This window comes from Vombatus ursinus, unplaced genomic scaffold (assembly GCF_900497805.2).
Source record: "Vombatus ursinus unplaced genomic scaffold, bare-nosed wombat genome assembly UNPS02007344.1, whole genome shotgun sequence".
Taxonomy (NCBI): Eukaryota; Metazoa; Chordata; class Mammalia; order Diprotodontia; family Vombatidae; genus Vombatus; species Vombatus ursinus.
In genome coordinates this window covers 4,549,268-4,563,011 of record NW_020947122.1, presented here as the reverse complement: position 1 = coordinate 4,563,011, position 13,744 = coordinate 4,549,268, and the positions used below count along the sequence as shown (strand labels likewise).

General features: G+C 36.6%; 1 protein-coding gene across 1 annotated transcript in view; it reads left to right on the top strand.

The window, feature by feature from the left end:
- Nucleotides 1-13,744, top strand: part of MRE11 (MRE11 homolog, double strand break repair nuclease) — a 68,922-nt gene that overhangs the window by 50,552 nt on the left and 4,626 nt on the right. The window contains exons 17-19 of the mRNA XM_027849410.1: nt 8,844-8,902; nt 10,540-10,607; nt 13,373-13,448. Of these exons, the coding sequence (XP_027705211.1) occupies nt 8,844-8,902; nt 10,540-10,607; nt 13,373-13,448 (203 nt within the window). The remainder of the gene's footprint in view (nt 1-8,843; nt 8,903-10,539; nt 10,608-13,372; nt 13,449-13,744) is intronic.

The following is a 13,744-nucleotide window of genomic DNA, read 5'->3' as shown; positions in this document are numbered from 1 at the left end:
TAGTCCAGACAAGAAGTAATGAGAGCCTCAACCTGAGTAGTGACTGTGTGGATGGAAAGAAGGGAAAAGACGTGAAAGGTGTTATGGAGGTAGAACTGACAAAATGTAGTAACTGCTTGGATATGTGAGGTGAGTAAGAGTGAGAAGTTAAGGATGGCACTAAGGTTGTGAACCTGGGCGATTGGAAGGATGGTGGTACTCTTGACAGAAATAGGAAAGTTTGGAAAAGTGGTAGGGTTTTGGGAAAAAATAATGAATTTTGTTTTAGACATTTTCAGTTTGACATGTCTGTGGGACATCTAATTTAAAATGGCCAGTAAGCAGTCCAGTAACCATATGAGGTAGAACTTAAGAGAGAGGCTGAACAAGCTCCATCTTAAGGGGAATAATCATTCACATAGCAGTTGCTATTTGCCAGGTAGGTACTGTGCAAAGTGCTTTTACAGATATTCTTATTTGATCCTCACAACAACCTTACAAGGTAGAGGCTCTTATCCCCATTTTATAGTTGAGGAAACTGGGGCAAACAGAGGTTAAGTGTCTTGCCTAGGGTCACGCAACTAGTAAGTGTCGGAAGCTGAATCTGAGCTCAGGGCTTCCTGACTTCAGGTCCAGAACTTTATCTACTATGCCACCTAGCTGCTGCTGCTTCAAGTTTCAGAAGCATGTGCATAGAAACAATAATTAAATCCATGGAAATTAAGGAGGTCACCAAATGGGCATAGAGAGCAAAAATAAGGGCCATGATAGAACCTGGGTATATACCTAAGTTAGGGACTATGAGAAGGATGATAATCCAGATCAGGAGACAGGAGTGGCAGACAAGGAGGAAGAGAACCAAGAGAGATTTAGTATTACAAGAACTAGAGAGAAGAAAATATCCAGGAGTATGTGGTCAGCATTGTTAGATGCCACAGAGATCAAGGAGGATGAGGATTGGCAATCAACAGGTCGTTGGTGACTGTAGAGAGAATGGTTATAGTTGAGCAGTCATTTGAGAAAGCATTCCATGTCACTGGCAAGCCTCAGAATTGTCTTTTCAAGGAAAAATAAGAAAAGAAGGGAAAAATAAAACAGGAGACTGGGGAGTATATAGTGAATGGAGGTACACAAAGGCAGGGTTAGTATCTGGAGGCAAGGGACCTGCATTTGAATCTGTACTCTGCTAATTCTTTACCTGAGCAATCTACTTCCACTCCCTGGGCTCATGTTCCTCAACTATAAAAGGAAGGAATTGGACTAAATGATCTCTAACCTGCCTTTAAGCTCTAAATTCTATAATCCTGTAATAAATATATGGGTAGGCATGGGTGCTGTGAGTTGTCTATCTCTGCTATAGTTATTTTCTTTATATTCTCAGTTGTTTTTTTATATATCTAATTTTAAGTATCGTACAGTCATACAACTCACAGAGCCTGACCTTAACATACAGGGCATCAAATAAGCATATAGACAGATGTGTTCAGGTTATTGCCCTTATTCAGTAAGGTCCAAGCCAGTTGATTGTAATGGTGTTGTTTGCCCCATTTCACAGATGAGGAAACTGAATTTCAATGAAATTAAATGACTTGCATGAGGACTGGCAGCTAATTGGTGTAGTAAAAAATTTTAGGGGTATAGAAGGGACTGGACCAGTTAGTGTTAATGGCTCATTATAATTCACAACCATTACTGAAAGTGCCTGTGTTATATGCCTTGTCTTCCCAAGTAGATTGTGAACTCCTTGAAGTCAGGAATCATGTCTCATATTTTGATTTCCCTCTCATACTTTGTATATGACAATGAAGTTTTTCTTGATATCAACTCTACTTTAAGATTTGGTATCAGGAAAAAAGCATCCTAACAATTAGAACTATCCAAAAATAGAATGAGCTACCCCAGGAGGTAGTGGGTTCCCTCTCATCAGAGGTCTTCAAGGAGAGTCTGGATGACCATTTGTTTCTTGTGTTGTAGTGAGGATCTTTTTTTATATGTGGACTAGATGGTCACTGAAGTTCCTTCCACTTTTGAAGTTCTGTGATTGTGATTTGCTGTCACTGAATAAATAGTATAGTGATAACATTGTTATCAAAGATTCTATGCAACATGAAATTCATTTAATGGAATTAATTTGACCAGCCTAATTAAAATGTAAATCAGTAAGGTAGGTTGGCATTTTTAACACCAAGTGAAAATATATTTGCATTTAACATTACAGGTAATGCTTGATGTTTTCTGGATTTGGAAACTCATCCATGGAGAATTACATTAGGAATTAGGTGACCTAGATTCTAATCCCAATTCTGCCACTAACTCATTTGTGTGACTTTGGTCAAATCATTTAACTTATCTGGGCATCAGTTTTCTAATTCTTAAAATGAACATAACCCTACATGATCTCTGATTTTTATGTTTGCAATTTCCCCTTTATGCCTGGAAAGAGGAGAAGGGACGTATGTTTTGTTCCTTTTAAGATATTAACAGTATTGCTCACATTCTGTTGTTGAATCATTTCAGAATCTGGCTAGTATGCCAATGAGATTTTCAGAGAAACTCCTCAGTGAATACTACCATGTCACCAAGTTATAATGTAAACAAAGGTTGTATTTATCATAGATAATATACAGAGCCAAGAGACTAATTACAGTGTCACAAAAAGTATCACAAATTGGCACAGCTAGTCATTAAAAAGAGAGATGACACTGTTTTGGGAAGAGGCTATGTAGCTAAAGCAACTTAATATGGAATTTGATCTTCGTTGAGCTTTAGGTTTATTGAGTGTTTGCAGTAATTATGAAAATTAATGTTTCATTAATTTGTAGTTTAAATTAGAAATACCAGTATGCTTTTTTTTTTTTTTTGGTGAGGCAATCGGGCTTAAGTGACTTGCCCAAGGTCACACCGCTAGTACATGTCAAGCGTTTGGTCTGAGGCTGGATTTGAACTCAGGTCCTCCTGACTTCAGGGCCGGTGCTCTATTCACTGTGCCACCTAGCTGCCCCCCACTGCGCCACATAGCTGCCCCACCAGTATGCTTTTGTCTTTTCCTTTTTATCTATATGATTAAATTTAGTGGTATTGATAATTTAACTTATTCCCTCTGAAATTGGATGATGGCTCTTTGAAAAATGAGTTTTAATTAGATAAGAGTTCATTTCAGAATGAAGTTTAGTGAATTTTAAATCTTTTTGTAATTATAGTTGTGGTACACTAAGTGCACTCTTGCCTTAAGCAAAGGATAAACCTACTTTGAAAGCAGATCTTCTGAAATTTGTGTTCTAAGTGAGGAAATAAGTGATATGGGTCAAATAAAGAAATTGTTAATAAATTGCTGTCTTTCTGTTGAAGCTGCCTTGAAGAGGATAGTGAATTAGCAAGCAAAAAGAAGTGTCCTTATAGAATACTGTGGAAAGGACAGAGAAAACTCAGGAACAAATTGTCTTGCATTTTCATGGAAGTAGTCCATTGTGTTAGTGATGCAGAATCATACTTTTACCATTTTCCTTTCTTTTTTTCAAACTACTTTGTTCTTTCTTCTCTGCCTCTCTTTTGCTGCCTTTGCTTTTTTGCCTTTGTCAAAAGAAGTAGAAGATTGGCTTTTGATTTAGGTTTAGGAGCACATCATACTTATATGAAACTGTTAGAAAATGATTTTAAGGCAGCTCTTTTTTTTAAATTACATTTTTTTTTCAATTAACAAGAATTTATTTTTTCATGCTCCCATATGCCTCTCTCCCACTGAGGGAAAAAAAAAAACCAAAAACAAAAAACTTTTGTAACAAATATTCAGTAGTCAAACCAAAAACCTTACATTGACCATGTCCAAAAATATATTGCATATTTAGTCTATTACCTATAGCATTTTTCATCATCATCACTGCTCTGTAGTCATGATTGGTCATTGCATTGATCAGAGTTCCTAAGTCTTTCAAAGTTGTTCATTTTTACTTTGTTGTTGTTTTAGTGTAAGTTGTTTTCCTGGTTCTGCTCACTTCACGCTTCCTCAATGCCTCCACGTCTTCCCATATTTCTCTGAAACTGTGCATTTTGTCATTTCTTACAGCCTAGTAATATTCCGTTTTAATCATATAACATAGTTTGTTAACAGATTCCCCAATTGATGGGCATCCCCTAATATTCCTGTTGGTTGCCACCATAAAAAGTGTTTGTACAAGTGTGTGTGTGTGTGTGTGTGTGTGTGTGTATGTATATATGGATTAAGACACTACTTTCATAGAATTTAAGATTTGGAAAGTGCTTTTCTGACCATCTACTACAACCTATACCTGAAAAATTATCTCTTGTACAACATACTCAAGTCTGATGGTATATTCCCTGTCCTTCATTCCTCTTTACTGAGAGTAAGCAGGTATGGCATAGCTTCAGTTCTTAGGGATAGGAAATTAGTCATTACAATTAATCAAGAGTTTTTGGCTGCCTTTTAGTATTGTTTTTATTTGTATTATTCTAGTAATTGAGTATATTATTTGCCTAGTTATGCTTACTTTGCATTGCCTGAAGTTTTCCCATGTTTCTCTGAATTCCTTGTATTTATTGCTTCTTATGATACAATAATTCATTACATTCCTATACCGCAATTTGTTAAGCCATTTCCCAATTGATGGGCCACTCATCTTGTTTTGTTACAACAACAAAAAATGTAACTTAGAATATTTTGACAAATATAGGACATTTTTGTCTCTGACCTTTTTGATAGTCTTGTTGATAGCTCACTATTGGGATTGTTGAGTTATTTCAGTTGTATCTGATTTTTTTTTTCCATGTAGGAATGTAAACAGTTCAACTTTAATAAGTCCCTTATGATTTCTCTGCCCTGTTTACCTTTTCTTACTTCTCTTGAGTTTTGTATTTGGAAGTCAAATTTTCTGTTTAGCTTTGGTCTTTTCATCAAGAATTCTTGAAAGTCCTCTATTTCATTGAATATCCATTTTTCTCCTGAAGGATTATATTCAGTTTTGCTGGGTAGGTGATTCTTGGTTTTAATCCTAGCTCCTTTGACTTCTGGAATATCATATTCCAAGCCCTCCAATCCCCTAATATAGAAGCTGCTAAATCTTGTGTTATCCTGATTGTGTTTCCACAATACTTGAATTGTTTCTTTCTGACTGCTTGCAAAATTTTCTCCTTGACCTGGGAAGTCTGGAATTTGGATATAATATTCCTAGGAGTTTTCCTTTTGGGATCTCAGGAGGTGATCAGTGGATTCTTCCAATTTCTGTTTTAACCTCTGGTTCTAGAATGTCAGGGCAGTTTTCCTTGATAATTTCTTGAAAGATGATGTCTAGGCTCTTTTTTTGATCATGGCTTTCAGGTACTTCAATAATTTTTAAATTATTTCTCCTGGATCTATTTTCCAGGTCAGTTATTTTTTTCCAATGAGATTTTTCATGTTTTCTTCTATTTTTTCATTCTTTTGGTTTTGTTTTATAATTTTATAATTTCTCATAGAGTCATTAGCTTCCATTTGCTCCATTTTAATTGTTATGGAATTATTTTCCTTAGTGAGCTTTTGGATCTCCTTTTCCATTTGGCTAATTTTGCTTTTTAAGGCATTCTTCTCCCTGTTGGCTTTTTGGACCTCTTTTGCCATTTGGGTTAGTCAATTTTTTAAGATGTTATTTTCTTCAGTATTTTTTTGGGCCTACTTTAACAAGCTGTTGACTCGTTTTTCGTGATTTTCTTGCATCATTTTAATTTCTCTTCCCAATTTTTCCTCCACTTCTTTTACTTGCTTTTCAAAATCCTTTTTGAGCTCTTCCATGGCCTGAGACTGATCCATATTTTTTTGGAGGCTTTGAATGTAGGAGCTTTAACTTTGTTGTCTTCTTCTGGTTGTATGTTTTGATCTTTTTTGTCACCAAAGTAAGATTCTATAATCTGAGTTTTTTTTATGCTGTTTGCTCATGTTTCCAGCCAATTACTTGACTTTAAACTCTTTGTTAAGGTAGGGGTCTGCTTCTAGTGTGGAGGGTGTGCTGTCCCAAACTTCAGGGGTTTTGTGCAGCTGTTTTCAGTGATACTTCTAGGGACGTGTAAATTTTCAGTTCTTCCAAGGTGGTGTGATCAACAACAAGGTGTTTACTCCTTTCCTGGACTGTGCTCTGGTCTATGAGTGACCACAAGCACTCTTTTCTGCTTTGGAACTGTGAGGAGTATTCTCTCTCCACTGTTGCCACAAGCTCTGCCATGCCAACATTCCTCTTCACCCCAGGGACTGCCACCCAGGACTGGACCCAGATCTAAGCAGGGCCAGCAAAGAGATCTCTGCTGTCCCCCTCTGATCAGCTGCTTGATCCCCACACCATCTGTGGGCTGACAGCTCCAGAAGCAGCTGCAGCCCTGGGGCTGTGCCAGGTCTGGAGCCAGACCTCTCTCCTCTCTCATCTAGCTCCAAGAGACCTTTCCTACTGACCTTCTAAGTTGTCTTTGGCATTTGTGGGTTGAGAAGTCTGGAAAGTGCTATAGCTTCCCATGATTCAGTACCCTGAGGTCTGCTCCAGGTTCACTGAGGCCTGCTCTTTGCCTGTGAGGCCCATGCTGAACTGCACTTCTCTCACATCTGGCACAACAGACCTTTCCTATCAATCATCCAGATTGTTTTGCGCTGGAAATTTATTTCCCTCTGTCTTTTTGTGGGTTTTGCTGCTCTAGAATTTGTTTAGAGCCATTTTTTGTAGGTATTTGTAGGGGTTTGGGGGAGAGCTCAAGCAAGTCACTGCTTTTACTCCACCATCTTGGCTCTGCCCCCATGGCTGACTCTTCATGACCCCATTTGAGGTTTTCTTGGCAAAGATACTGGAGTGGTTTGCCATTTCCTTCTCCAGCTCATTTTACAGATGAGGAAATTGAGGCAAACAGGATTAAGTGACTTGCCCAAGGTCACACAGCTAGTGTCTGAGGCTGAATTTGAATTCAAGTCTTTCTGACTCTAAGACAGGCACTTTAGCCAATGTGCCACCTAGCTGGCCCCCAGTAGTGGGATTACCGTGTATGAAAAGACTTTTCTTGCATAATTTCAAATTGTTTTCCAGAACAGTTGGGCTAGTTCACTCAGTTCCTATCCACAGCTCACTGTTCAAAGTTACAAGGACAGTCAGGTTTAAACCCAGGTTTCTGGACTCTAAATCCAGGACTCTTTCCACTTTACTACTATACATTTGAGTTAGTGAAATAACACAGTAGGTAGAAAGATGTAAAAAAAATATTCTCTAACACTCACTTTCCTTAGGGAAAATTTTATATTTTTCTAGTTTCAGAATTTTAAACTAGCCTTTATCCTTAAACTTTCAAAGTATATCATGAATAAATTTGATCTTTTGTTTAGACCATTATTTAAAGAGATTAGCAAGTCTTTTGAGAAGAGACAAAGATAGAGATACTGGCAATGTAATTTGATATGTGCTAAAAACTTTTTAAAAAAATAATCATTCCCCAGTATATTCTCCAAAACTTCTTAACTTTTTCGTAGATAAGAGAGAGGGTAAAACCACTGACATAGTAATGTTGAACATTCAATATCACTAATTACCACCTATCTACCAAAAAGAGGAAAATGTGTTTTGTTTTGTGTCCGCTGGTACCAGGATTGGTCATTGCATTTAATTTGAATTCTGCTGGCTTATATTGTTGTTTTCATTTGCATTATTGTAGTTATTATGTATCTTGTTCTCTTGGTGCTGCTAAATTTTCTCATGTGTTTTTCCAAATTCCTCATATTTATTATTTTTTGCAGTGCAGTAATATTCTATTACATTTCTGTGTCACAGTTTGTTCAGCCATGCTTTAGTCAGTGGGCATTTGCTTTACTTCCATTTTTTTGATACTGCAAAGTATGGCTTTGTATATATAAGATCTTTTTTCTATCATTAATTTCCAAAGTGAGGTCATCATATGGTCAAAAAGTAAGAACAGTTTATTAAATTCTTTTGCATAATTTCACATTGTTTTCTGGGACAATTGGACCAATCCACAATTTTACCGGTAGTGTTTTAGTGCATTTTTCTATTACAAGGCAGGATTCATTTTGGGGCAGTGGCAAGGTATAACCATGGTATCAAAATGAAAGGAACCAATACAATTTTATTCTAAAGCAAAACAAAATTTTATCAGTGTGCCTGTTTTCTCATAGCCTGTCTAGTACTGGTTAATTTTGTCTTTATCATCTTTTCCAATTTGATTGATATGGATTGAAATCTCAGAGTTGTTTAATTTGTTATTAGTGATTTGGAAGTGGAATAATGAGGCTAGGTGGGAGCCAGGTGATGAAGGCCTTAAAAGCCAGAGGAGTTTATATTTTATCATTGAGGTGATGGGGAGCCACTGGAGCATTCTAAATCATAATATATATCAAAAGAAGACATTTTTCTGTTGGGCCATATTTTTCATTATTTTCCAGAAAAATCAGTGTTAGTTTGATGAAGACAGAAATATAGAGGCTGGCAACATCTATGCTACCTTCTGTTGAGCCAAGAGGATGAATAGAAATGCCTGTACCAAACCTGTTTTTAGGTTTCTCTAGCTGGATATTTCATGATTTTTCTAGTTACACCTTTATTGAATGTTCAGGTTCAGTTTTAAGTGTGTTACAATTACAGGATAGAGCAATTCATAAAAACTGCTACTATTATATCTGAATAAACTGTGTATTAATTTTACTTGAGAACATCAGCTAGGGACTCAACTCTTCAGATTAAAAGACAAATTCAGATACAAGTGGTTTTGAAATTAGTCATAATGGATACTTGCAAACAAGGCTTGGAAAATCACCAAGCATAAAATATGCAAACTGTTTTGTTATTTTAAGAAAAAAATATACATTTTGTGTTTCATCTTTTTTGCTTTAGCCTTTAAATCTGCACGACAGCAACCCACCCGTAGTGCCACAAGTAAGAATTACTCAGAGGTAAGAAATGTTGCTTTTTTCTTATGCAATTTATGTACTCAACATTGTGATCTACTAAATCTCAGCTCTGCAAATAGATTAAAAAGTAACAAAGACTCCATAACAAAAATATGGCATCTTGTGCTTTCTATGTTGCCTGTTTGGTAACTATTAAATAACATGTATTCAGTCTTTATGTATATTGTTTGTATTCTATGCATTTAGTGCAAAGTAAATATGTGGTGATCCTTCCCCTTATAAAGTATAAAACTCAACATAGACAAGCTGGACCAATGAGGGTATGTTACGGGGGCTTGGACTGTTTAGTTAGAAGGGAATTTTTCTTTTATAATGGGGACCCTGATTACCTTGTACAAATGTGTTCTATACTGAGAGGATTTTTAAAATTACATTTCTGTCATGGTAATGGATTTATACCACACTACCCAACTTATACTTTCGGCCTGTCTCTTTTATAGTCAATAGCATGTATTTGTTAAATAGTAATAATGGTAGCTTAGGTTTATATAATACATTGCATTTACAAAATAAATCCTCAAGCAGCACTCTAAAGTAAATTATGTTAAATATTTTACAGATAAAGGAATAGAAACTTGGAGAGGTTAAGCATCTTGCTCCTAGTCATACAAGCTAGTAAGTGGCAGAGCTGGACTTGAACTAAGGGCTTGTGTTTATATAATGGAATAATCCTAGATTGGGACTCAGAAGAACTAGTGGTTCATCTTGGCTCTTAGACTTACCATATGACCTTGTATAATCTCTAAAATTAAGAGGTTGAACAGGATAATCTACATGGAACCCTTCCTGTTCTAAGTTCTGATTGTATGATTCTTACTCTAAATCTTCCTTTTTCTACTGTACCAAGCTGCCTCCTGTTGGCCAGGGTTAAGATGCTGTCTGTAGCCATCTGTTAGCAAAGCTGACAAGCCCTTATAGAAACTGAAACTCATTAGCACCAAATTTTAACTATTGGCAGTAGTTGGCCACACTTACTCCTTCTAAAGATAGGATCTAAAGAGTCTGCCAGGTTAATTGAAGAGAGAACCAGCCTTGGAGTTAGTAAGATGTGGGTTAAAATTTTGCCTTTACTGTACTAGCTGTTTGGCTCTGAGTAAGTCTGAACCTCCCACTACCTCAGGCAACTCCTATAAGCTGCATTGGTGGAGGGAGTTTCCATATTGAGAGTTCCTCACATTGATGAAATATCACAGGTCTGGACTTCAGACAAGAAGGAATTTTGTATCTCACTTTCAGTTATTAGTTTGGGGATTACTCATTGATTAATTGTCAAACTCCCAAGAAAATAACATATAGGGTGAACACCTATACATACCCACTCCAACCAATATTTTTAGATATTTTTGCACCTAGGTCATGTAGATGACCTGTTTTAGGTCAGGGAGGGAAGTAGTGTGGATGACTTTTTCTTTTTTTATTGCAGAGTGGCATTGGAGGAGGATCAGAAGTGAGATAGTTCTTATGAGTGTCATGCTACTGACATGATACCTCTCTAGGATTTGCTCACAAGCAATATGTTTTTATTTAGAAAAAAATCTAAAATTCAGTAATGTAGTTAGTTTTTATTCAAGCAATCTAGTTTTTTGAGAGAGCGTTTGATGTTTCTTTCCTTATTTCAGGTTATCGAAGATGATGATTCTGACATGGATGATGACTTTTTCCCCACTACTTCCAAAGTAGATAAAAAGTAAGTGCTAAGACATTTTTGAATAAGAGACATTTGAAAACCTAAACACACACACACACACATTAAAAACTTTCATCTATATTTTTTCCCTGCCATAGAGAGGCTCTTGACACTTAGATTATTTTAACCATATCATATAGAAACATAAATAGTAAAAATAGATTCTAATGCCATTTCAATTGGTTATTGAGTAAAGGAACTAAGTCTTTACTAAACTCTTACTCCAATGCCCCATCATCACATGAAGATGTAACCCTGGGATCTGGAAAAGCATTGAATACAGGCCCGGTGGTAGACACTTGAGCTATACCTTGAAGAGAGCTAGGCTTCTGTGAGACAGAGATGAAGAAGTAGTGTTTTCTACACATGGGGAACCACTTGTGCAAAGGCGTGGTGGTAGGAGATACCAGGTGCTGCTGATTCTACCTCTCATCTATCTCCTACATCTTCCCTTTCCCTTTTCCATTAAATTGCTGTCATCCTAGTTCAGGTCTTTATTTTTCTTTCCCCTGGGCAATAGTAATAATGTCATAACTGATCTCCTTGCTTAAGGTTTGTATCCTTCCCAGTCCATCTTTTACTTGACATCAGAATAATTTTCCTAATGCACATGGGTTTGGCTGCATTGCTGCCTTACTCAGAAATCTTCTGTAGCTTCTCATTGCCTAGGTTTCTTTAGCCAAGTCATTTAAACCACTCTACTCCAACTTACCTCTCCAGCTTTATTTTGTATTACTTTCTCTTCTCTACATTCCATTCAAAGTAGAACACTGTTTCCTAATCTTGTCTTGCACTCCCCTGCCTCTATAACATTTCCAAAAGTCATATCCCTTGTGTGTGATATACTCTCTCCACTTTGTGCCTGTTGAAATTCTTCCTTCCTTCATGGCTCATGTGACTTATGTCACCCCCTCCATGAAACTTTCTTTGATCAGCCCCCACTGACCACACATCTTTGTGTTTCCAGAACTCAGCAGAGTACCTTTCATGTTATGAATTTAATTAATATTTGTTTAATTTAATTAAGTGTGGTATTTAATCAACAATCACAGATGAATGAAATTGTACTGAATACTTTTACTTCAATATACTTTAAAGGCTCTCTGATGACATCCATGTTGATATTCCTTCCAGTGATGCAGATTGCAACCTATTCATGCCTGCTTATCCTCTATATCCATATCCTCCATTAAACTCATTACAGTGAATCTAACCAGTATGCTGGGAGTCTTCCTCAACTTCCCCTGACATTGTAAGGTCATCCGTGGAATATGATATTTGTCCATTGTTTATACCTCACTTTCACCTTGTGAGCAGCTCATCTTTTTATTTTTATATTTCATTTCTTTGAGAACATTTTTTATAATGCTTCTCTTTTATATTGTGTTGTAACCTGCTTATGCCTACCATGTGCCTCTCCATTTCCCTTTGGCAATTGCACATTTTCAGAGATTGTAGTGTCCCATGGTTAATAGGCATATAGCATCACCAGAAAAATACTGGTATTAAAAATATGGAATTTTATTTCATGGAAAAGTCTGAGATTATTAAAGTAAATTTAGAGTTTCCAAAAGTTAGTCTAGTTCACTTTCTTTCTTCTGTTCAATTCTGAGACCAGCTCATTTATCTAATTGCAGTGTTTATTCAAGAAATATACTTATGGCCAGTTCTATAAGTTGCTTACAAAATTACATATTGTTGATTGGACAAGTATTCTTTATCCATTTGGTTTTTCTTTAGATCATAAGGTCAAATTCCTTTAAGTGATTGTGGAACTCATTTAGGAGTCTCTGCTATGTTCCAGTGCAGCACAATTCATTTAGGCTAATGTCATCTGCAAACAGGAGCATCTGAAGGACCTCACTGACAATAAAGAAATATTTCTGCCATTTCATGATTAGTGACCAGATCTCCATGACAGTGGTATACACCTTTCGAGAGCATATCTCTCTCTGGTTGTTGTTTTGCTTGATATTAAAGATTCAGAGAGCCACTGGATAATGTTTTATCTGTTGTTAAGTCTGTTGCAGAATCGTGACATGTGCATAGGAGTCACCTTATGTTGAAGGAGAGCCTTTAAGGCAATATTTTGCTGTACTGAATCAAATATTTTTTATACTCAACAGACAATAGGCACAGTGGGTTCTTTTATTCTCTACATCTTTCAGTCAGTTATGTGATGGTAAAGATGTGATCTTCTATAAGTATGCCTTACAAGAGCAACCCCTCCAGAATTGAATGTTGCCATTTTTTGGTCATTCTTGCCACTTTGCAGGTTGTTTTGATTTTGCATTTATTGTTATGATTTGGAGCTTGTTTTCAAGTGGTTGTGAGTGCTTTGCAATTCTTTTGAGAACTGTTTGTTCATACCTTTTGATGACTTGTTGGGGAATGACTATCAGCGTTACACATTACTTATAAAAATTATTTATTGTTTATATATCTTGAATACCAAACCTCTATCAGAGAAATTTGATATAAAGATTTTTTCCCACTCGACTTTCTTATCCTAGGTCCAGTCCTCAGTTACTTTTAAAGCCCAACTCAAATACCACTTCCTTGAGTCCTTTCTTAATCCCTTAACTGTTAGTTCCCCCCTTCTCATTAATTTGTATTTATTCTGCTTAATTTTATATGTGTTCATTTTCTCCTCTCCCCACCCCCCATAGAATATAAGTTAATAAGAATATAATATAATTACTACACTGTTTGGAAAATTCTTCAAGGAATTCTCTTGATGAATTCCATCTCTTCTAATGTTTAAGGTTCTCAAGCATTACATCCAGCAGAAAAAGTTCCCAGAGCCAGACAGCTAAAGGAGTTGATTTTGAATCAGATGAGGTAAGTTACATTGTTGTTACAGCTTTGATTCTGTTTGTACAATTAACAAATTCCAGTTACATTTCTGTAGATCTTTACTAAAAGAAATCACCAGGGCAGCTAGGTGGCGCAGTAGATAGAGCACCGGCCCTGGTAGATAGAGCACCGGCGCTGAAGTCAGGAGGAGCTGAGTTCAAATGCGGCCTCGACCAAACACTTGACACGTACTAGCTGTGTGACCTTGGGCAAGTCACTTAACCCCGATTGCCTCACACACACAAAAAAAGAAATCACCAAATAAATCTTTTATTCTGCTG